Source organism: Manis pentadactyla, chromosome 8 (genome assembly GCF_030020395.1).
Source record: "Manis pentadactyla isolate mManPen7 chromosome 8, mManPen7.hap1, whole genome shotgun sequence".
NCBI classification, from domain to species: Eukaryota; Metazoa; Chordata; class Mammalia; order Pholidota; family Manidae; genus Manis; species Manis pentadactyla.
In genome coordinates this window covers 22,322,445-22,348,283 of record NC_080026.1, presented here as the reverse complement: position 1 = coordinate 22,348,283, position 25,839 = coordinate 22,322,445, and the positions used below count along the sequence as shown (strand labels likewise).

Genomic DNA, 25,839 nt, shown 5'->3' with positions numbered 1-25,839 from the left:
GTGTTGTAGGTCAATATGAAACTTGTCACCACATTTAGAATAGATTCACTCTACTCCTGTAGTATACTTCTTTACTTAAAAGTACTGAAAACACTGCTATCCAAAATGTAGAAGAAAGAAGTAAGGAAGCACAAAAAAAAAAAAAGGCCCTCAAATAGCGCCACTAACTAAATTGTAATAATGTGGATTTGTTTAGCTCATTTGAAATAACTGGGATTCACTTTAGGGATTTTTTTCCATGAATACTATTGTTTCACTATTGTTAGAAAATTAGGTTCATCCTTTCTGTCCTAGGTGAATCAACTTTTTACCCCAAATTCATTATTTATCATCAATTCTCATCCATTCAAAAATATTGAAATATTGAACTTAAGTAGCAGCACTTTATCAGATTGATGATTTTTAGAAATATTTATTAATATTTGATATGAATGAACCAAATAAATGCCTTATATTTTTTGCTTTTTGCTTCAGAGCTGTATACTTCAGCTAATGTTGCATGTTACCTGTGCTATTACTTAGTTAAAATTTTTCTTTAAATGCATTTACTTATTTATTTTTTCGTTCAACAAATACTTTTTGGACATAAGTTATGCACAAAGCACTATTTAAGCCACTTTTAAAATAATTTCCTCACTCTTATTCTAAGGTATAATATGTGTGAAATCATAAGTATAATTTTTGTTTGCATTTTTCTAGTATAAATTAAAATGACTATCTATTAAAAATGTTTAAAGATCTGTCCATCATTGGACATGAAAATTATTTCATATGCCACCAGTGGCTCTTTGGGAAAGACTGCCTGTTGTTTATAAGCACCTTCATGTTCATTGTCTCTTTAAATTCTCTCACTGGCACATAAAAATATGCACAATTGTCTTCATTTTACAGAGGAGAGAACTGAATCTCAAAGAAGTGGCATTCCTAAGGACACCAATCACAGGCAGTTAGCCAGGCACCAACTCTGGTCTCCTAACTCTAAGCTTAGTACTTTTTGTGTGATACAAGTGCCCCCTAAACAGGAGCTGATGACATTATGGAAATGGAATGAGGAAGTGAAAAATGAAAAGTGAATTTGAGGTCAGCTGTCTTATCTCTTATGAAATCTATGATATGCCTTCTGCTCTATCCTTTGACCTTTCTGTGACAGCTTTGCCTCAGAACCAAGTAACAAAGTCTTCACAGATAAACTTTTTCCTGTGATCAGTATTAAAGCCTGCAGGGAATTTTGACATCATCTCTGGTTAACTGGCTCTATTCAAAAGTGATCTAGGATCTTTGATTCAGGTTCTCCCAATATGTACTGTACCTCACTTTCAGAGATCCAGTCTGGCTCTCTGAGAGGTCTGTGTCTCCTTTTGTTGAGGTACTTGACCTTAAGTTGTTTCTGAGATACACTACATGCTACCATGTTAACTCCAATCAAACTTATTAAATTACATATTTATTACATCAGTGTTTAATATGTGCCTTGTAAACAGAATAAGCAACCAGAGATTCAGACTTATTCAGAAAACTCCTAAACCTCTCCCCTATAATAGTGTCTGGCCTTATCGGTATATTTCTACTGAACAGGACTATTTGCATCAAAGAATTTGAGTGAGAGGAAGAAGGGTTTTAGGAGTCAGAATTATTCAATATATTTGTATATTTATACATGAGGTAATAGGTGAACCACAAATACATATAAATTCTGGGTGTCTTTCTAATTCCTAAATGACACATGTATAGAGTTATACCATGTTGGCTATTACTGTTAGTATCATCAATACTAGAATTCTCATTCTATGTGGGCAGATTATGAGTAAAGAAACATTGGAGAGCCTTCCTCAACTTCTCACCAAGATAGGAATTAAATAATTTATGAACTCCTGACTTGTGTGATGTACAGGAATATAAGATTGTAATTATGCATTAAAATAATAAGTGTCTTAAATTACTTGCTCCTTCAGTGTAAGTTTAAAAATAAAAAGAATTTGTGCATGTTTAGCCTTTTTAATGTTACATTTATGTATTTGATTTCCCAATATTTTCTTCACTTACAAGTTAGCTAAGTAATTTATGAGGCAGTGCTCATTAAATTATTAAATATGATTTGTATTTGACTAGAAGTTGAGTTTATTTTGATCTTTTCTGATACCCTTGGGGGGTATCTTTAAAGAGTTTCTTGAATATTGGATAAGTATATGAATATTTCCCTAGACAACACACATTCTTCATGTATTGTATTTTACAATTCAGTTGTACTAAAATTATGAAACAAAATAAGCTAAATGTTTACCTCTGGATATGATCTTGCCATATCAGAAATGCACAGTGATGTGTATCTTATTTATATTTAGTTTCAGAAAGCACTGTCATTGCTTTCTTTTTCAAGGTCATTGAATCCTTTAGAAATAATATGGTTCATTGTAGAGGACCTTAGACCTAAGAGAAAAATTTAAATGAAGAAATCATGGTAGAGAATTAGTTCAGAAAAATCACCAGAAAATTATCCAAGCATTAAACATTTTGAAGATAAATTTGGGCAAGTACCATCTAAATTTCTTTTAAAATGTAATTTGATTTAAAATAATTTGACCTAATATTTTTAGTATGGCTGTGTATGGTTTTTTTTATTTATCCATTTTATTGGTCATATATCCAGCATTCATTATGCCAATCTTTCAAAATAACTAGATATTACAAAAAGTTTGCAGTTCTGCTCTGATTTCACAAATAGTTTACATAGGAAACCATTTTTACAAATACATGTTTTCCTGTAAGACTTTAAGAAAGTAAGTCTATACATCTTACAGCAAATTTTATGCAGTTTTTCTCCCATTTAACCATCATTTCAGGATTTCCATCACAACCAAGATATGCACATGTGTGAATATCTACACGTGTGTGTGTGTGTGAAATAATTATTTCAGTGTTATTAGAGTTGGTATTGTGGAGGGAGGTTGAATGCTTCAGAGTCAAACCTGACTTTCAGTGCTGACTGTGTTACTTAAATTCACTGATTTCCATCTGTAAAATATCAAAGTACTAGTTGGCAATACTACAATAGTGAATGATAAAACAGTGCCTTTTACAAAATAAATGCACGAGAAATGTTTTTACTGTCCCTAATTCCTTATTTAATTAAGAATAAAAACTGAAAATTTTAAAAAATAGTTGACCTAACCTAGTTTCTAAAAATTAGGGTAAGTTTTCATATTCGTGCCTTGTTTTGTTTCACTGTGAATCTGCTTTCTGTTGCCTGCATCAATCCCTTCTGAGATTTTCTCACTACATCAGTCTGTGTCTAATGGAAGTTTATTTTATGGGAGAGCTTCCTTCCTACTTATAAGAAGTCACTTAAGTAAAAGTGGAATTAGCTATAGATTACATAAATGTAATGTGTGAAATATCTTTCATATCTCTCTTGGTTTAAGTGAATATACAAGATGGAACCTCATTTTTAACATAAAATGTGAAAATGTATCCAGTCACCTTTTTTTTAATAACACATGAATAAATTCGTTTTACTTAAGCTTTTCCAGTCATCCCCAAAAGACACCTTTCTTCATGGCTTCTGCAAAGAGTTATTGGAACAAAGATGTCTCTTGTTCTCGCCCAGAAGAGATTGGGTATCCCCCCCGTGAACTTGTGTATATAAGATATTTGGATCCTTTAAGACAAAATAGAAAAATCATGAAGAGGAAAATGTTTCCATTAAATGACTTTGTCTCAGTGAACAGTTAGAAGTGCCTGTTTTCAAACTTAATAATGGAAAACCTTTGTTTATCATTATTATGTACTAGATTTGAATGGGTCAAGAAAAAAGTATTTATAAATGTTATTCAGGAACATTTAAAGACAAAAGTTCATGATAACTTCCTTGCTTCTTAGTGTTTATTTTCTTAACTGAGGCATTTTGGCAACCTCTGAATTTTTATATAAAAGTAGCATAGAGGTGGGAAAAGACTGGATTAAATGATGGCTGAGAGATTTGCCTTGAAGCTGTGTTTACATAGCAAGCAACACTTTTTACTTAGATTTTTTTTTGAAGATCAATAAAGATAGCAATGTTGACCAAAGGTGTTTTTATTCACAAGTTACATATAAAGTTTTCTATTTATTAATTGTTTTTCTTAGGGGAGCTAACATCCAGAACCAAAATAGAGATTACTGGGGGCACATAGCAAAGGCTGCCCCTCCCACCCCTACAAATTGCACCAGCCACTGCCACCATTTGGTGGCCGCACTGTGATGAAGTAGCAGGCTGTAGGAGGCTGGCAGTCTTCCCACTGCCCACCGCCCCCACTCATCTGTGGCCTCTAAAGCCTTACACATACTAGGCAATAAGTAGCCTCTCTATGCTTGGCTAAGTGCTCAACATGATTTGATGCATTTTGATTCTCACAGCAATTCTAGCAGGAAGGTAGGTATTATTGTCCTCATTTTAAAGAGGAGGAACTGAGGCTCAGTATATTTAAGTGTTTTATTCATGCTAGAAAGTGAAGAGCTCAGATTCAAACTTGAATCTGCTGGCTCCAAAGCACATCCCCTTCACTAACTGTTGCTCAGGGCTCCCCTGCTGCAATACAGATTTACAGTTGCTGAGCATCAGAGAAGAGAGAAAGCAGACCAGGATTTCAAATTTATGTGATTTTGTGAATTGAAGGTTATTTCAGCTCCAGGTTTTGTTCCTAAAACATTACTTTCAAATGCTGGCAATTTGAAAGCCAGTTTTTCATATCCATTGATGTTGCAGCCCGGAGCCACAGAATCAACCTCTGCTGGGGCAAGGCCAGGACATTTGGCAGGGCAGTGAGGTCAGGCTCCCTTCCTCCAGCGCAGCACCTGCTGGTATAGCAGGAAGGTAAAAGCAGGGTTGACACTGCAGGTCTGGGTAATGTGATTTGTCTTTCTGCCTTCCCCCAGGTGGAGCCTGAGAAGCTGAAGACACTAACAGAAGGTTTGGAAGCCTACAGCCGAGCCCGAAAGAGGAACAGAAAGTAAGTGCTATTTTTTTTTCCATTTTGGAGCCTGCCTAAGTACAGTTTTTTGTTTGTTTGTTTTTTGTTTTTTTTATTAAGGTATCGTTGATATACAATCTTATGAAGGTTTCACATGAGCAACATTGTGGTTATTACATTCACCCATATTATCAAGTCCCCTCCACACACCCCATTGCAGTCACTGTCCATCAGCATAGTAAGATGCTATAGAGTCACTACTTGTCTTCTCTGTGCTATACTCCCTTCCCCGTGCCCCCCCTACATTATGTGTGCTGATCATAATACCCCTTAGTCCCCTTCTCCCTCCCTCCCCACCCCCTTTCCCTTTGGTAACCGCTAGTCTGTTCTTGGGGTCTGTGAGTCTGCTGCTGTCTTGTTCCTTCAGTTTTTGCTAAGTACAGTTTAACTGTTAGCACCAAAGAGGACCATTAGAGACAAGCCAAATTAGCTATTACAGAAAATATTTTTTCTTAACAATTTATACTGTATATGGTTTTTGCCTCTTCATCAGCTCTTTCCTCACTCCCTTCATCTCTGTGTCTCTCATTTGATGGGAGAGAAAATATAATCAATATTTTCAACATGTAGCAATTAAATAAATATAGAGTATAGCAAATGTCTATCACTTTGCAAATGAAATACTCGGGTGGGAGGAATACCGCCAGTTGTACACATGTAATAATTTTGGCATATTAACTGTTAGCAAACTGATGATAAAAAAATTTTTTTTTTGGAGCAGAGGCAATAGGTTTTCTTTGGAATTATGACAAGCAGTTGAGCTTTGGGACATTACTATTCAAGTATTTCTAGATCTTTATATTCTGAGTAAATGTGGTATGCACAAGTAGAAAATGTTTGAAATATAATTTCCACTGTAATAGTTAATGCATCATAACTACTTTCATTTTAAGGTAGAGAGCTACAAATATGCTTTTGTATATGTACATGGAAAGTTATTTTAAAATATATTTAATTGACATAGCTGTTCAGTTACTAAAATTTCCATATTATCAAACATTCAAGAATTATGCAATGAGAGTGACTAGTAGTGTATCTTGGATAAAAGGCTTATGTGATGATATCAGCAATATCTATTAAAGGGCACTCTTTTTCTTAGTGTTATCTTCAGTAATTCTTTCCAGAAGTGAGATTTTAGAACTCATCAAATCTTGGGGAGAATTCTTTCACCCTGCTTTGTATGGCTCATAAAAAGATCCAACCACAGGGACAAACTCCTGTGCCCCTAGAAGGTAGGCAGTTGGCACCGGTTGCAGTGAGGGCCAAGTGAATTACCAGATTTGCCATAGATTTGATAAAGAACACAGGGCAGCAAGTCCCCTCTGCTCTGAAGAGGGGACTACTTCTGAAGGGCCACTCCTCATGCAGTACTTAGTGGTAGGATAAGGCCTGTGAAATGATACAAGGTCTAGATGAAAGGAGGGGGTTTCCCCCAGTGATATATGCCAGTTAGCTGGATCATGTGCAAAAAACCCAAAACGGTAACACAGAAATGAAATTATTCTTCCGAATGTTTAGATATACTACCTTGAAATTAGCTGTATTTCCCCATAAGTTTGTTATTAGCAATTGCTGAAAGGTAATGAACAGCAAGTTTTTAAACTTTTCTTCAAAGCCAGCTATTTATGGCAAATTTATATAGGTCTTAAGTGGCATTATCTGAAGTAACTCTCATGGAACTATGAACTTAGAAATTGGAGAGGTAAAAAAAAAGAAAATATGAGGCAAACTTCAGTAAAAACTGCCTTATTATCATACTATTGTCTACATAGACTGACTAGCCTTGTCAATGCCCAATAAAAAATACCTCACATTTTGCATGTATGATTTAAAATCCATCATTTTATTCTCCCAATCACAAGAGGGGCCAGAATTACTGAGCCCATTTATAGATAAGGACACTCAGACCCAAACAGTTTAAATAATTCACGGAAGATCACATAAATGATAAATGATGTGATGAACTCATTAATTTATTTATTCATTTATTCCCCAATTTAAGGAAACTAATTCGGCAAAATATCTGTGCAGGGAACAGTGGAACAGTCCCTGCAGCTCACTGTTCAGTGAAAGAGATAGATCCAGAAGCAAATAATGGAAATGTTAAAGTTGCAATGAAGGCAATATATATACTGTATTTGGAAATCATAGAGAAGTGGCATTACTCAGGCAAAGGAAGACTGCCTGGAGGAAATGATGTCTGAGCCACACCTTGCACACTGCATAGGTATTAGCTAGACCAAGCAATAAGGGCCAAGGTGGAGCAGGGCGGGATAGTGTTTGGATGAGATAAGCAGTTTGATTTGGGGGACTATAAAGTGTCCGGCTGTAAAGTGTAAGAGATGCAGCCAAAGGAGCCAGATAAAGAAAGGCCTAGCAAGGGCCCATAGGATCCTAATCCTATTAGAAGTGTCTGAAGGGGCCGGTGATTGGATTTTCACTTTAGATGTGGCTGTATGGAGGACAGATTTTAGGGAAACATTACTAGAGACAGGGGCAAGGGAGGACAAGGACTCAAACCAGGAAAGGAACAGTGGAAATGGAGGAGAAGCAATGTGGTCAACAAACACTGACAGGGTAAAATCGACTGAGCATCATGGTGACGGAGTGGAATGTGAAGGAGAGCATGCAATCAAGGACCACTCTCAGGGTTTTTTAGCTTGGTGCCTAGGTGTGGGGTGACAACAATGACTGACACGGAGAACACAGGGGAAAACTGTTAAGTGCAATGTGAGGGGGCGGCCTGTGGGACGGCTGGACGCACGAGTCTGAAACTGGAAAGAAGTGGCATTTGACTGTAAAAGTACTTGTGATCACAGAGATACTTTGACCAGTTTGAACAGTGGGCTGAGGATTGAATGCTGGGGTATTCGTACATTTACTAGGTAATGAAGAGAGAATAATGATGAGAAAGGAGGAGGAGAACCGGGGGTAGGAGAGTAAGATGTCAGAAGGCAAAGGCTAAACATGGATGATAGAATGATAAACAGACTTCCAGAGACACAAGAACTGAAAAGTCTCCACTGGACTGTGCAAGCTGGAGGCCGTTGGCAATCTTGGTGAAACAGTTTCCAGTAGAGTGTGGGTATAAAAACAAAGTGCCTATGGGTTAAAAGGTGAATAAGAAGGGAGTAGAGAGGGCTGATACAGATTATTTGCTTTCTTTCCACCCTTAATGTGAAAAATTGCTGAAAAATAACTGGAAGAATATTTAAAATGGCAAGGATTTGACTGCTTTTGCAGGCTGAGGGAAAAAACAGAGAGGAAGAGAAAGAAAAAGGAAGGTGGCATTTGGAAAAAGATGGTTAAGAGGTTGATTTTAGGCCTGGATTCAAATCCTGTTTCCACTACTTTATAACTATGTGCCCTTGGATAGATTGCTTAACCTTTCTCAGTCTAAATTCTTCATTTCTAAAATGGGCATATTAATACTTATATTTTAGGATTGTTAAGATATAGATAATATAATAGAGCCTAACACAGTAACTTGCACATAGTAACATGCAGTAAAGTTTTTTTTTATTAAGACACAGGTGAAACAAACAAGATGATCAGATATTTTGCCAATTGAAATATTTACCACCATATTGGATGTTTAGAACTTCATGTAGTCATTTTAATTCTCAATATCCTCCAATCAAGCTGTGTAATAAATAAATATCTTTAAACTGATGTGCTTATTATGGCCTAAGCAGGAAAGAAATATTAACATATTTATTGACATTACTCAGGGTCATTTTATATTTAAAAGGGGAAATAGCTTCACTGAAGAAAAAATTACACAGCTTTTAGATATGTTATGATTTTCATTTAACTGAGGTTCAAATTTTATGTCTGTATGTATAGATAAGTTTATTTGGTAAGCTGATATTTATAAAGCTGGAAAGGATTAACGTGATAAAATAAATCACACTTTCACTTTAAAACACATTAATGATATTTAGCACATTAAATTTTCTTAAATCTGCATTCTTTCTCTACGGATTAGGTTTCAGAATCTAAGATTCTTGACATTTAGGTCTCACCCAAATCTATACAAAATGAGTTGCATAAATTCTAAACTGACAGTGCACAGCAACATTCAATTTCTCATTTCCCCCTTATTTCTTGTACCATTCAAGGATGTATATCTGGATATTTTTTTAATTAGTGAAGATAAAGATGTGTGATAATATAGGCGTTGAAGATAAGAAGTAGCAATTATCTTCATTAATAACTAGAAATGTGATTGCATGAACATCCGTTGCTTAATCAAGTAGGTTTCAGAGTGTCCGTTATTAAAATGTTTATTATTAAATGTCAGCAGGGAATAGAAAATAGTACAAGTGACTCTACAGGGAGGCCCTCTGAACTGGAAGACTGAATTTTGACTAATTGTTCATTTCATGAACTCATGGAGCTTTTTTCTTCCCCTTTTTAAGTTCATTCTTCCCTAATATCTGACCAGTTAGTATAAAAATTGTTCTGCAGATTTGACATCTGGGAGAGTCTTTACCTCTTGATTCTCATGATGTATTCAAGTAAGTCCATGCCCCACATCTCTGTATTGTTCTCTTCCAGAAGTAATCATTTCTCCTTCTATTAACTACTAAAGTTTGTTAAAGGAAAACATCACTAACTTAGCTTAAATTAATACAAAGTATTTATAAACATTTACAATATCTTATTGAAGAATATTATAAATTTCTAAATTCCATCTTTTTATTTAACAAGTAATGCTGAATTACTTTTACATTTTAATGGTGATTACATTTTTTTTCTATATAGTGAAAATTTTTTTGTGACTCTGTTACTTCTGAAAAAAGTTTGTAGCTGAATATTCATCTTCCTCATTACAAAATTAAAATTAGTTTCACCAATTCTCCCTAAAAACTACTGCATAAAAAGTTGTCAAAATACTTCATTGGCTGTGGTAAGGATTACAATAATGTATATAAAGATAATTTATAAAAAGATTTAACACAATTCTTGGCACATAGAGAATGTTTAATAAATAGGAACTATTTTGTTATTAAGATGAAAATGAGAGAAGTAAGATTCTCTGATGGTGTTTCATTGAAGCGTTTTGCTTTCTTTTTAGATATTTAGAACTTTATGCAGTCAATTTTAAACCCATAAGATATTATAATAAAAATGCACAACAAAATCTTATAAAACTCATGTGTTCATTCTTTTAAATACAAAAGAAATAGTAAGGATACATCTATTTATTACACCAAGTGTAATATTATTGGGCAGCTAGGCAATGTGTGATACCTACTGTTAAGATCTTTACCAAACAAAAGGGGCCCCAGCCCAACCCCAGCTAAGCTTAGATGGTCCTGCAGGTTCCTGGAATTGGATTCCTACCCAGTCACCCAGAATCATGCTTAGCAAACTCCTCACTGCAAAAACAACTCAGACTGACTCCACAAGAGGCCCAAGGCCCCTTAAAACTGGAATGGGTAGGTAAATTAAAGACAAAAGATTATATCAAACTGGACTGTGCTCAAAGACCACAATAAAGAGGAAAGAGACAAGTTGCAGAGTGGTATGTATATCAAGACATCTTTTGTATGTATATTTAAAAAAACATGAAAGATAATACTAGATACTGTTCATGGATATAGTATATAAAAAATAAAAACATACTAGCAGGATACACAACACAGTTGCCTTTTGGGGAAAAGGAAAGAGGGAATGAGATCAGGAATTGATGACAAATGGAAACTTTAGCTTTATTTTTTTTAATAAAAAAGACAAAGGAAGTAAGTAATTTATTAACAGTTTGTCCTTGGAAATGAGTTTGATAGGGGTTGTGACTTCATTCTATGCACTTTTCTATGTAGTTTACATTTCTAAAAAGAAATGGGAAGAAAAGGAATACCTAGAGGCTAGCTTAGAGGCCAGCAAAAGGTGGGGGAAAACAGTTGGTGCTGCATCACCCTTATAATTTAGTTAAAACCAAAACATTAATCTTCCCTTTCAGTTAAAAGGAGCTTAAGTGCATATATGTTTTCCAAAATATAGAACCATCCTGTTAGCTTTGGAGAAATGTTTTTATTTAGTAATGTACAGGCTATCTCTGATGTGCCCAGCAATATACTACTCAGGTTGTACTTAGCAGTTAAATGAATGAATCATCCAGTCCTGGTGTATGAGGCTAAAACCTGGTGCGGCTGTGGTAAACCGAAAGGCCTCATCTAAAGGCATTCCGCTAAGGTTCAAATACGTTTTTAGACACAATGTGAGCCAAATTAAATGGGACTATGAGCCAAATTCTTCCACAACTGCAATTTCCAATCTCCATGTAGATGCTGAGATAGGACTTAACTCTTGGAAAGCCATGCTCACAGCCTGTTTTGGAAAGGTTTACCTCTGCAGCTTTTCCAGTAATTGTCATGACAACATAAATGAATCACCTTGGTTCTCAGAGTAATTGAGTAATTATTTATATACATAAAGAAGGAAAGGTCAGTTAGTTGGAATGGACAAAGGGTACATAACTACAGAGGTGGAGATCGTGGATTTGCCGGATTTTAGTAATTAGTTCAACCTCTTCCTTGATTAAGTTTCAATAATGGCAGATGTGTCTGTGTTACTTAGGCCACACGTGGAATGGTGTGCGTGCTGAGCGGAGAGAAAAGGTCAGACAAGCGATAAAACACTGTGAGACCATCATTCTTTATCTGTTCAGATAGTTATGTCATTTCGGTTTGGGGGAAAATGTGGTGGGTCCAGGCATGCAGGGAGCCTCGTGTGGCCGGTTAAGCTGTTTGCTACCTGGAAGGAATGCAAACCAGGATTTTAGACCTAACTAGCACCATCAGAAGCCGGGAGGCCCCTAAGAGGGCAGAGGGAGCTCCCTAGTGGCCGGAGCCTGCAGTGCAGCCCCTCCGCCTTCCCCTAGCCACGGAGCCCGGCGGCGGGAGGAGAGAAGCCCCAGCGAGGCCGTGCACGGCAGGTGCAATCTGGGAGGACGAACTGCGTCTGTGAGAAAGAGACCTATGGCCAAACTTCCTTACAAAATCGTCAGAGTGTGGAATAAGCCTGTGGAAGGAGAGAGAATCCATTTTCCCTAATCGTGTATTCAATTTTTTTTGTAGTTCTGTGAATTTATCATTAGTATTCAGGGGTGAGAATCCCAGAGCATTTTGTCATCTGCATTTTCCAACTGTAAATATTAATTGGTATCGGTACTTCTGTTTTCTAAGCAGCGAATTGGACTGAGATTTTTGTTTCTTTAATTTATTAATCTGGTATGTTGTTTTCATTAATTCCAGAAGTGGAAAGCTAAATAACCATTTAGAAGCTGCTATTCATGAGGCCATGAGTGAACTGGACAAAATGTCTGGGACTGTAAGTTAATTTATTTTTCCATTATACTGTGTTTCTTTGAAAATAAATTGCATTACACATTTCGGTAAAGTCTCAAATATTGCCAGGCAACTCACGTAGCAATACTAAATTACTAAGCTCAAAAAAAAAAAAGACTGATATCAGAAAAGATTCAAAGGAATTTAAGAAAAAAATAACTGAGCAGTATTAACTGTGTCTTTTTCTGATACGTAACTTTTATTTTTCCTACATAACATTTCCTAAATGTGAACAACAAAATACTGAGATTCAAACCACAGCTTTCTTCATTTGACTCTCTAAATAGCAGTGGCCATTGCTATTGCCTAAATATTCAGTGCAAATTGCACTCTGTCTACAGAACAAAAAATGAGATTGAACAATAGGGTCAAGATCGGGAGTTACAAAGACCTCTCATTTCCCTTCCACTGTTACCTAAAAAATAAAATATTTGGCAAAAACTCTGTTTTTAAATTATTTAACACTATAACGTCTGGTTTTAAAGAAGTAGTGTCTACTTTTCTTCACATTTCTATTGAATTGTGCATATAATATTGTTGAATGCAACAAGTTTAGTCATTATCCTCTAATTCACATACTGGCTAATGCAAACACTCAAAATATAATTTTGGTCATCTCTAAAAAAATGTGAACTATCTAAAGCTACTCAGCAATGAAAGGTAACTTCTTTTACTTTTATTAAACACTTTGTGTTAACAAGGTTATCTGAATCGCCAGCAACCTGTCTAGTGGCTATCAAATGACAGACAGAAACTGTAGAGTCCGCGAATACTGGGATTGGTGTGGGCTTTACAGATTTTGTGATCCAGCCTATCATTTCATAGATGGGTGAGTTGAGGCCCTGAGATGTTAAATTTCCTGATAGAATTTAGGGGAGGCTGAGAGCAGGGACTATGAACTCAAATGCCTTTTAGGACCAAGTAAATATCTATGAGTAAGGTGGGTCAGGTATGAGAAAAATAGCTACTGGAGTGGATTGAGAAATGCCAACCAAGAGGCTCTGGTCAGGGTGGGCTGCTTACCAACTCTCCATCTTAGGGGCTCAGCACAGTAAAGACTGTTGCTCAGTCTGGTCTGGTGCTGGTTGCTGCAGTCATTCAGGGGCCAGGTTCTCTCTGTAGCTGGTGTCCACCATTCCTGAGGGCCTCAGAGTGCTCCTCTGTATCCTTTGCACCCAGCCCAGCTGGTGAGGAAAGAGTGTATACAGAGGACTGCCAGGATAGGTTTTCTGGGCCAGGTCTAGAACCTCATCACTTCTGCTGATGTTCTGCTGGCCTGATCCATCCAATGACCTTAGCTCAAGTGGACTAGGACACATATTATACAATGTGCCTGCTCAGGAAGAAGAGCAAATGAGTTCGGTGTGCATTTTGGACATTTAACCTTTGGGGCTAGCAGGCATTAGGGAGTGATGAGGACTGTGGTGAGAGGGCGTGTTTGCTCCAGAAGGAGCTCCTTCCATGCTCCAGTAGATCTGAACCATATGGGAAATTATGCCAGGGTTGCAAGATCTTCCCATTTTTCATGAGATGCTAGAAATCTAGAAGTAAAATTTCTCATCTTTAGTGTTGATAACTATTTAAAAAATATTAAAACATCATATGACTAAACAAAATATGTTTACAGGCCACATTTGGGCCACAGATTACCAAGAGTTATTTACACTCTTAGATAAAGGCTTCTTTCCTCATTTATAAAAAGTTTTCAGTTGTACCTCTTTATCAGAGACTAGTGGTTTTTAAAAAATGTATATGAAGGGATCAGGAGGAAAAAGCAGTTTGAGAAACTCATATATGTTATTTTAAAATTTCAATATTTTCTTCCTGAATTTGACTCTGAATAGCATTGACCTTTGCTGTTATCTAAACATTATTTTTAAAACATACTATTGAGCCAACTTGTAGTAAATCTTGAGAGCTGATTGTTCATATCTCTTCCTAACTCTGAGTTCTGTGACATCGCACTGGTAGCTTGAACTTGGCCATGGTGGGAGTATTTACACAACGGAAACTGGCATACACTACAATGGGCTTGAATCCCTCCACAGGTTGCTGGTTGTTAAGCATTTGGTACACCACCCACTTCGGTCTATCCTGCTTTTCTAGGTAGTGGTCTTCACCTCTCCTGTCAGTAGCCACACAAAATGTGCGGCACCTGATCACCTCCCTAGCACCTGCCCTCTGCCCCTTAGAACCATACCTGCTGTCTGATACCTGGCAATTTGTGCTGCCCTACTTCTCCACCTCTGCTCAGTCTGATACACAGCCCCAGTTGCTGCCAGTTTCTGCGTTTGTAGATAAAGATGAGTTGTATTACTTACTCTTCCCTAACTACACAAATCAGATCTGCTGCACTGCCAACAGATGGTAGTGGTATTCCATTTTCCATTCTGATTCTTCTCATAAATAAACGTGAGCTGTGTGCATGTTCTTATAGTCTTTGACCCTTCTTAGTAATTGTAAAATAAGTAGGGTGATGAAGGGAACAAGATGACATGTTTGGTGTGTTTTTATCTACTTTTTCAGACTCTACTGAAATTGGTTATCTAGGGCTCTCCAATAGGGCTTTACCTTTGTCTTAAATGTGCAACAGCACATCACATTTCCCACACTCGGCTTCCTCCAGTTCCTCCTTTGCACTCCACTATTTATGGGAGTTCCCACAATGGTGCTCTGCTTATCAGTTTCTGGGATTCCTCATTCTCTGTAATGATGGTGGGCACACCGAGCTCTGGGGTCCTGGTGAAAATCTGAAATGCCTCAGGATATCAATGATTGCAAATGAAGGTGGAGTCTGTTCCCTAGCCTGTTTCTTTGTCAGAAATCATATGGTGTTTGTACTTTCAACCTCTTTTTGTCATTTCTTTCCACCTCTTTTATTTCCAGGTTCACCAAATTCCACAGGGAGACAGACAAATGAGACCCCCCAAACCCAAGAGGAGGAAGATCTCCAGATAACAGGGGCTACTCCGCCAATGTGCAATGTTTATTAAAGGAATGTGCACAGATGTATCTATATATAGGTATTGATATAGCCACTGTTATATCAATATTTATACTATGGCAGATGGCTACCACCACCACAGGGTGCTAACAGAAACAGCGATACAGTATTTTTTTGATCAGGAAGGATAATGAATACTGGAAAACAAATCGAAATCCTTGAATGATGAAAGTGATGAATGGTCAAGAGCTTACTGAGAAACTTTTTTCTATAATACTAAAATTGTGATTATAAGAAATAGTCCAAATGTTTCTGAAGAATTTTCAATGTTGTATATAGAAAATACAGAATTTCATGGTGATATCCGAAATGTAAATATTGTACAATGTTGTCATGTACAAGCGTACCTAATGCACACTTTATCTTTTATTGTACAAAGAAATAGTGTACAAAATTCCTTGGTTTCTATGGAGTACACCTACCAGAGACTACCAGTGTAAAGTGATAAATAAAAATACAACCTAAATGCTTTTCTATGATAATGTAAAAGATGCTGTTTTTGTATTTAACAGCAGAGAAAAGGCATGATGATGTATTACCTGAATTATGACATACACTGCACACCACTGAGTGTCCATTTATATTGTCTGTTTGGAATGAACCTTGCCTGGAAGCACTGGACTCAATTTTGGGTGTCTAGGAAATCGAAACCTTGCAGATTTCTAAAGGGAGGAGGGCTCACAGGTCTAAATTAAGAATTCATAAACTGCAACCATTTGTTGCGTATTTTTTTTACCTAAGTTTTAAAGTAGAATAGGTTTTATAAAAAAAACTTAGATGGAATATTTTACTCAGTCATTTCTGTAGTTAACGTTTGATAGCCACCTATGGAACTGGATAGCTTAGGCTGCACCACCATCGATGATGTTCGGAGTTGAGGTTTTTTTTTGCAAACAATACCTGACAAGATAAAACTTTATGTTTCCATACATGGAGGCAAAAGCCCCACTCTGAAACCATTGTCAGAGGTAAGATTGATTATAATTCAGGTTTTTTGTAGTGGCAAAAATAAATATGAATCATCAAAGCAAGTTTCATATCCATTCATCAGTATTACTTAAACCAGAAGTTAAGGTGGCTTACAAAATTGTTAGCAATGGTAATTTTTTATCAGTATTATGTAACATATCAGATTTATTTTATTTAAAGAATTATTTATACCATTAACAGATTCTTATATATATTAATGTGGCTGAAATGTGCAGGTTAAATCTATTAACCAAATTATTTATATTATATTAAGTAAGAAAAAAATGTGAAACAAATGTAGAGAGAAAGTACTACAAGTATACAAACCTAAAACTGTGAGCCATTGTAAAGTACAAGGTTATTAATAAGAAATGTAGCACAACATGATTTTCCGTCTTTTTTTCACAATTTTTGTGGTGGTGGTATAACCCTATCTCCCAGGCAATTGAACTAAGTTTCAGGCCTTCAGTCTGACTTCAGTTTATGGATTGTCAAAAGAAGGGATCCATTGTCCCTTTATTCTTAGAACCACCAGCCCCCACCCAAACCCTTAAACACCTAGAGAGCACTGCCTTGTTCCCTAGCCTGGGGCTCACTGAGCCACTTAACGCCTGGGTTGCTGGGGGCTCTCCAATAGCAGGCTCTGGACCCCCAAATGCCAACCGCATCCCCTACTCCTCCTGTCCCATGCAGCCCCAATCTCCCACGAGGTAGCAGAGTTCTAGTAACTCAGGGCAAAGGAGACCAAGGACATTCCACCAGTAGGTTTCTTGGGGCCACCGCACAGAGCACTCCACCTGGGCTCACTTTTGATAGCAACAGCTCTTAGTTCTTCCCCCGGGTCTCTGGTGTCTCTCTGCCCCTTTCACACCCACTCTCACACCTCCCCCCAAGCCTGATGGGAAGCAACTGGCTACCCTGGGCTTCATGGCCTGGAGGTAGAAGCCCTTCCTTCTGGGGGTAGGTTCATTTTGTCTTTCGTGCAATGGTGGGATTCCCTACCCTGTCCTTCATGCTGTCACCTGAAGTAATCTTTTGTGTACTTTTGACACATTTTTGTTGTAAGTTGATGTGGTTGCTATGATTAAGCCATTAATGTCCATTTTTTTTTGTTTTGCACCAACCTGCTCTTCTACTGTTTTGTCTACAGTTGTTTTTATTCACAGATGGATGCAAATGTGTGTTTGTTTTATGAGTGTGTCTACCTATGTGTGTGTGTTGATATGTAGCTTTTCTAGCCTTTTTTGTTTGTTTGTTTCTGGTCGTTAGACTGAGTTTGTGTCTCCTAAGCCTTCATTTAGTTGTTTTAAGCTGATTAGGTCTGTGCTTCCCCACCAGTGTCGACTTTACATCAGCAGACCATGTAAAGTATGTCTGTGCCCGTGACTTCGCTGGTTGCTTACGGCTTCGATGTGGGTGTTAGGTGTTGTGTTTCAGTCCACACGGGGTTTTTTTTCCTCTCTCTTTTACAGTTATATGGTTTCATGTAAGCAGTTAATGTAAATATTGTTAGCATTACAGGTCATGCAGTGCTGTAACATTTTTTTAAATGTTGCACCTACTTTACCATTAAAAAGTTGGTCACTCATACTTGAATTTTGCCCATAGAGCCATTTCTTTCTCTTTCTATTGAAGCCAATTCATTTTTTTTAAATGAAGGCTAGCCCTACATTAGCACATTTTTAATACCCTAAAAGAAACTTTTTTTTCCCTAACAAATCTGAGAACGGAAACAGAACAAAAAATTTTTGCTCCTTTAAAGAACATACTCGTCCCTCTTGGAAAAAGAAACCTAATTTTGTTTTGAGTCCCTTAGTCTTAGGAAGCACAGAAGGAGAATAAACTACACCTTTAAGTGGTTTTTAAAGATATTCCCAGCGAGTGAGAATTAACTGAGCAGCTCTTACTTGATTGTCTTATTTGTAGCCTTAAAAGCCATTAGGGTTTTTATTTATTTAAAGAAACATTTTTGGTTTGTACTTTTCAGTCCCACTGTGAATGTAAATGCTTTAAGAAGAATATTCATCCCTGCTGATATCATGGGCCACTTTTAGTCCTGTTATTGGACCCTGACTTTGAGTTATCTGCTATGTCTGGTTTTTAAGTAAACACAACCTCCTTTTTTGAACATAACACTGCAGAATTGTGGGAGTAGAGGAGGGCAGTTATTTCTTACTTTCTGTAAATTTTATGCAGGTTCTTCACTGACTTATCCCATACGATGATTCCTTTTTCGTTTCAAACCATGATAACACATTGTGGTTAACTTTGGTGATCTGCCCTGTAATTTGCAATGTTCCCTTGTAAGTCACAAGCAGTTATGCATTGAGATTTTAAAATCTAAGATGCTTAAGATGTTTGTGACATTGCTCTTTCTAAAAAGAAAGCCAAGATTCTAGACCTTACTGAAAATCTGATTTCTTGTTTACTTTGCCCACTTATGCCCAAATGGTGCAATGCAAGTTCTCAAGACTTTTCCATGTAGTGTCTAAAATGAGTTGTGCATTACTTAATTCGTTTGGGGGCTATGAACAAATAGTATCAACCAGCCAAAACTATAATATTGAACAGTTTGTCTTTTTCTTTTCTTCATTCTATCACATTTGCATTAGCCAAAGAGATAAGAACATTAGTAATTCATATGTGTAAACAACCCAGAAGTGAATATTAAATCAGTGAGCCAAAAAGCAATAAACAACGTAAGCATGAAAAATCCTGCTAACAGTGGGGAGTCTGATATAGAAAAAATATACAAAAAGCATTATCTTCAAATATGAAAGATTAATTTGTATCTACTGTAAATATGTATTATCAGCCTTATCTGCTTTTATACACACTGTGTGTGTACCTCAGTGACCTTTTATAAACCAGAAGAATGGTTGATTTAATAATTTGCTATGTAAATACAAAGTTGTCTATAAATTGGAAAATTTGATGCCAGATGGCTTCACAATATACAAATGTGTTTTGTAACATCATGCCTTTATGGATTAAGTATAAATACACTTGACTGTCTGTGTAGAAGAGTAGCAATTTACATTTCACCTGTATTTCAAATGGATATTTTTGTCCAAATGGTTATACTCTTAGGGAAAGAAAATGACCTAAACATTTTCGATGTGAAAAAACAAATATGATTTTGGATTCACCAGAACTCCTTTTCACATTCAAGAGTCATTCAATTCCATGCTAAATGCCTTGTATGAAGAGATTTCTGAAGAAGATTCATTGATCCAGGACTGGAATCTACCAAACTGAATTATTCTTTAGAGATAGGCTGTGCATCTTAATTTCTAAATCATAGGCAGAGGAAGAACCACAGCCTTCCTATTGCTTTGACTTACCCTTCCTTTTCTGCTGTGTGTCCACACATCTTGGAAAGCACCACACAGATAAACAGGGCTGGGTTCTTGCTACATGGTGTCACCTCAACACACGGCTTCCTAACCTTAGCACCCCTGCCACCCTGGGAGCTGTCGCTGTCTATTGTGAGGGCTGTTCTGTGCACTGAAGGGTGCTGGCCAGCCTCCCCTCTACCCACCACATACTAGTGGCATCCCTTTCAAATTGTGGTGATCAAAAATGATTCTGGACATTGCCAAATGACTCCTGGAGTAGGGGTGAGAATGGGAGGGTGGGGGAGGGGACTGCGTGAAACTTGAAAACCACTGCCTTAACAGACTCAGGGAACATGTCTATAAATCTTAGCATGTTTTCTATACTATAATCAACAGGAAAATGACTCCTGGATCAAAATCCATGCCAAAAGAGTGCTCTCAGTCCATGGTTAAGGAAGTGACTGCATTAGCTTCTGCTTCATTTTAACACGTTTGACACTTTTGATCCTAGAACCCAAGACAATCGTGTTTTGAGATTGAGAACTCCCAGGTAGGACCTGGGAGAGTTACCTAGATACTGTGGTTCAGAGTTTGTGAGAAGACTGATATCCCACTTTGGTATGGTGGTGGAAGGCTTCCTGATAGCATAGCTGGCTCCCTCAGATCAAGATGAGGAATTTGGCTAAGGGGACCAAGTTATATATATTTTAATAGCTCTCTACAGCAGCTTGGGTCAAGTGTCCATAGTTTTTGTGTGGTCCTCTTGTAAGTTCCGACAGAAGCAGTTCAGCAGATCATGGAGATACCATTGATATATTTATTCATTCTATATTCAGTCCCACTGTATGTCATGCCCTGTGACAGCAATAGGAATACAATAGTGAATAAGACAGACCCTATTCTCTGTCTTCACAGAGATGCCCAGAGATGGGCAGTTAAACATTAAACACAATGAAGGGTGGCAAGGGCTGGGATAAGGATGTGCACAGCAGGCCCCTGACCTAGTTCAATGGGGATGGGGCTTAAGTGAGAATCAAGCACAGATGAATCAGAATTAGGCAAAGGAGAAGTGTGTGTCCTGAAGAAAAGAAAAAGAGTGTGTTAGGGCAGAGAGAGCAGCGTGTGTAAAGCTTGGAGGATAGAGGCCACGTGAGAAGAGCAGCTGAAGAGTGAAGTGAGAGATGGAGTCACGAAGAGATACGGAGCGACTACAAAGTGGGGTCTGGGCAGGTCTTGTCAGGACTTTTGCACTTTAGCATGCTGGTAAGGAGGGGCGTGATCTGATCAGGTTTGTGGTTTCGAGAGGTTATTCAGGCCGCAATGTGAAGACCCGGCGTTTGGAAAGGGACCACACTGGAAAACATGCATCTCATTTCAGGTGCACCATGTTTAAAAAGCATGTACTTCTTCAAAAACAAAAATAATTAGGGGTGCACCCTAATTCTTCATATTATGTTTGTCAAGCAAGTTCCATCCCAGCTTTGTATATAAATGTATCAATGTGTGCAAGTGCACTGTACTAACAGTCATGAAGAAATGCTATTCTATACTTATTGCCAACAGTATTAATTCCCTATTTCTTTCACACAAAGTCATGCTCTAGTGGTAGAGCTATAATGTTTCCACTTTGATGATTAGAAGTTGGGAAAGTCTAAAATCCCAGTCTTTTGTTAAAGTGTTAGAAAGCAAGGCGTGCTAAAGTGCAGGTTAAGATGAGACCTTTGCATGGTCATTTCATCCTACACACCCCTACCGGGAAACAGGAAGCTGCAGAGGAGCATGCGAGATACAGAGGTACCAGGTGAGCACTGAGAATTCAAAAAGCACAGGAAGGCAGGACCACCAACAGGGCCTAGAACACAGACCTCTGCCCCATAGCAAGGGAGACCACAATGGCCTTTGTGTACATGCTCTTCAAGGTATCTGCAACCACATTCATGAACGTTGAACTTGAACTAATCACCAGTTAAAAAACAAAAGCAGAGGTAATGTAGTAACAGGTATCCAATCCTATTATCCAGAGGCAAGCAAATAGCCCCTTCCTGTAGCATGGGGTCCTGCATACAGGAAATGGACCCTCCCCAGGGAGACAGCCCATGATAACATTTCCACACTGGGCTCTGGAGGGGGAATCATCTACATTCAACTGCAGACTGTGCCCCTTACTAGCTGACTTCAGGCAAGTTACTTAACCTATATGCTTCGCTTCATCTACAAAAGGGGATAGTAATAGCAGTTGTCCCATGGGGTTCTTTAAGGGTGGAATGAGATTAGTGCAGATAAAGCTCTTAATGCCCAGCAGATAGCAGGTACTCGGAATGTTTATTGTTAAACTGCAGTATCAAAGATTGAGATTAGTAAAGGGAACTTCCTGCCAGTAAAAGGCGTCAAACCTAAGAAGGAGTTGTGTCTAGAACATCTGTGGAAGTCTGCAAAGATAGGAGAGTGGTTTACCTGTCCTGGGCAGCTCTGCCCAGGGCAAACTGTAATATAGAAGCTTTTTCTGGCTCTCCCCTTCCAGCCCAGAAATTCTGGATCTACCAGCCAGGGTGCTTCTTAGATGAATTCCACTGTCCATAATGCCACATGCAGAGATGGACCAGCAAAATGATTTCCCAATAAACTAGTCTGGAAAATGATTTCTCCAAGAAGGTAAGTGCATTGACTGTGATCAGCAGAGCAGACACAGAACTTCTAAACTTCAGCCTCCCTGTGAAGTTGAAACCAACTCTTCAGTTAAGTAGCTCAAGGTATGAAAAACTTAAACAACTTCAAGTCCATGAAATCAGAGAAGCCAAGTTCCATACAGAGAAAAGTGCATTTGACTTAAGAGACTGAAATTTAGGGTCCTAGTTCTTGCCACTGACTGGCTCCATGATTTAGGACAAATCACTAAAGCGGCCCCAGGGCCAGACTCCTAGGTTGTGAATCCAGTTATTCAGTGGCTGTGTGACCTCAGTCCAATTACCTTTAGGTGCCTTAGTTTCATCCTTTGCAAAATGGGGATGCTAGAATTCCCAGAATTGCTTGAGGATTAAATTAATCTCTGTGAAGCATTTAGAAGAGTGTCAGGCATTGAGTGAATGCTGTACAAGTCTCCCTATTGTTACTATTATTACTGTTAATAATAAATGCTGAGCCTCACTCATTCGTTCATCCACAGATGGAAATGACATAGCCCTCACTATATTACAGGAAGAATCAGTCTTTTGTGGGATGGTTGTTTAAGAGGACCTGTTGTTCATGTTTAGCCACTTACTTATCTTCCTTAATTTAAACCCGAGTGCTCATGGGAGGAGTAGGCCTTTCAACCAAGCAAGAATCAGGAAGTTCCCAAAAGATCTGAGAATATAGAGGGGAGGAGAAAGCTGTTCATAGCTATCCTAGGATTAGCTGTACTCAAAGGAGTAGCATGAAAACGAAAAGAGAATGCACTGAGGCATGCTTTTAAAAGGGGGAGGAAGGAACTAATATAGTGGCAGTACAGTTGGCACTTGAACACACAGGTTTGAGTGGCATGGGCCCACTTAGAGGCATAATTTTTTGAATAAATATATTGGAAAATTTTTTAGAGATTTTCGACAATTGGAAAAAGCATTTTCTCTTTTGTAAGAAAAGAGAGCAATGCCCTGGTTCTCTCTGGATATACATGTATACAATACATGTAACATATAAAATATGTGTTAATTGACTATTTATGTTATAGTAAGGCTTCTGGTCAACACTAGGCCAATAGTAGTTAAATTTATGATCCCTCAAAATTTATACATGGCTTGTTGACTGCATGGGGGTCAGTGCCCGTAACCCTCATATTGTCCAAGGGTCAACTGTATTGTTAAGTGCTATTAAGGATTAACATTTATTTCTTACTTGGAAGTTTAGATCTCAATACTAAGACTTTTCAGACTGAAGCCTTAAGCACAACTTGCTAAAAAGAAGGAATAGAATTTGATGAACACTGATGGAAGGAGGAGGTTTAGCTGAACACTTCGCCCCCAGGGATAGAACATCTTCAGGGGTTCCTGAGCCCCTGTGAACACTGCATGTGTGGAACGTGACCAGGAGAACTAGTCACCCAAGGCTCTGGTCCCTGGACTGTGACTGAGTCTCCCCACAACATAGCTTTCCCCACCAAGGTAATCTTAAGTAGCTTTCATGGTCACAGAAGAGAGTCTTAGGAAATCTGTGACCTTTTACGGTGTTGTCTCCCTTTCCCAATCAAAAAGGATTACCCAGAATTAGTCGTTTCCATCAAATTTCAAAACCAGCATGGAGATTCATGAGCCATGATTCCAGGCGGAGTCTCACTGTTGTGGTTTATTTGGCAAAGAATGGGAAGCAGGAATTCACAGGGGCTGGAAAAGAAGGCGCACAAGAATTGGAAGAGATCAAAGCCTGGTTCTCTCCGGATAAGCCATCTCCTTGAGCAAGCGTCAGCAAGGCCGAAGAAATTGTTCCTCCCCTTCCTCTTGGCTTCCCTGCTCTTCCTGAACATCTGAGGCGATCGTGGAGCAGATGAGGCATCCTGAGGAGGGGTAGTGTGTGCACTGTGCTTCTGCATTTCGTAAGGCAACCAGGTCAGCCAAAAGAGATCAGGCCACAGCGACTGCCAATGTGAGAGGCTCATAGCTTGCTGAGAGGAGAACAAAATTTAAAAAGTGGTATAATTCCTGCCTCAAAGAATAGCTCTCCCTGTTCTAAAGAAGTGGTATCCAAACTTTGAGGACCTATTAGATATAAATGTGTATGTATGTGTGTGTGTGTACTATGCATAATACTAAATTAATATATTATGTGTGTTCTAAAACACCCGAAATAGAAATTAGGAAAGACTGAGATAAACTGAACAGAAAAACGTGTTTTTGTTTTGCCCTCCCTTACCTTAATAGATGATCTTGCGTAGTACCTGGAGTGTATACTCTGACCCTTGGAGATCACTCCAGGTGACAAAATACTGGGAGGTCATATGTTGCTCCAAAGACCAAAGACAGGGTGGAACCAAGCCAACAAAGGGAGCACCTTGAGGAGGTACCCAGGTTTTCTTGTTCAGCTTTCCATGCTCAATTCTGATTAAAGGTCAAGGAAAGAAGAAAGGGAAGGGAGCATTCCTGAAGCTCAAAGCTAATGTGGAACATCTTTTATGTCAGGTTACATGAATAACCTTGATCTTTCTATACTCTCAAAGTGTCTATCAAATATATTTCTTTCAATGTGAGACAGGGTCACTGCCAGGTTCTGTCATCTGCCCAGAGGAGCTGCTGACCGGTGTGCAAGGGCCTGACTGCAGGTAGAGCTCTTACATGCTGCTTTTGGAAGATGGCATGCACACCTGGGCCAGGCACTCTGACTGTACACGTGCACTCCCAGCCGCAGCAAAGCTCTGGAGCTTTCCTGACAGGTACCCAAGGTATGTGGTTCTAGGCAGTTCACTCATAAGGTCGTGGTATTGTGGAAAAGGAGCTGAACTGGGTTCTAGTTCCAGTTCTCTGGTGTGGCCTTGGACAAGTGCCTTAACTTCTCTTAACCTGAGTTTTCTCACCTGTCCCTAGGGGACCTAATACCCTAACCACCCCACTGGGTTATGATGAAGTTCACATGAACATGCATATGAAGGTGATTTGCAAAAAATACAAAACATGGTACAAATCAAGTCATAAGGTATTCAGACTCATGGGTTAAGGTCTTTTCAAGGCATTAAAAACAAACATTTCCTAGAAATCTTGGAGTTAACCATCCTGAGGAACATTCTCTTGTGGAGCCCAGCTCAGAGGGAAACTGGCTCATGGTAGATTTCTAATCTGAGCCCAGAGCTCCGGAGGCTTTGTTAACCTAAAGAATAAACCAAGCATATGATGATGACTTCCATAAAACAGTTTGGATACATTTCTGTGCTTCTGGATAATGACAAGATTCCTAGGAGATGTAATTTGTTCATTCATTCTTTCAACAAATATTTATAAGGCATCTTGTCTCTGAGATAAAGTAAAAAAGGTCACTCCCTCAAAGAGCTCACATTCCAGTCAATGACAAGGACATGTGAACAATCACTGCAATACAGACAAGAGCCATGAGCCAGGTGTGAATTACAGAAAGCTTTGGAATACTGGGAGGCTTGAATATTGGGGAATCAGGTAAGTGACTTATGGAAGAGTAGGAGGTTGAGCATT

General features: G+C 38.3%; 1 protein-coding gene across 3 annotated transcripts in view; it reads left to right on the top strand.

Annotated features, from left to right (window-relative positions):
* MBD5 (methyl-CpG binding domain protein 5) overlaps positions 1-19,285 on the top strand; it is a 243,384-nt gene extending 224,099 nt beyond the window's left edge. For 2 of the 3 annotated variants that reach the window (XM_036928337.2, XM_036928336.2), the window contains 3 exons: positions 4,912-4,985; positions 12,269-12,344; positions 15,248-19,285. In XM_036928337.2, the coding sequence (XP_036784232.2) occupies positions 4,912-4,985; positions 12,269-12,344; positions 15,248-15,319 (222 nt within the window). In that variant the 3' untranslated portion in view covers positions 15,320-19,285. The remainder of the gene's footprint in view (positions 1-4,911; positions 4,986-12,268; positions 12,345-15,247) is intronic. The other variant, XM_036928338.2, reaches the window with a different exon arrangement.
* Positions 19,286-25,839: the final 6,554 nt, after the last annotated feature.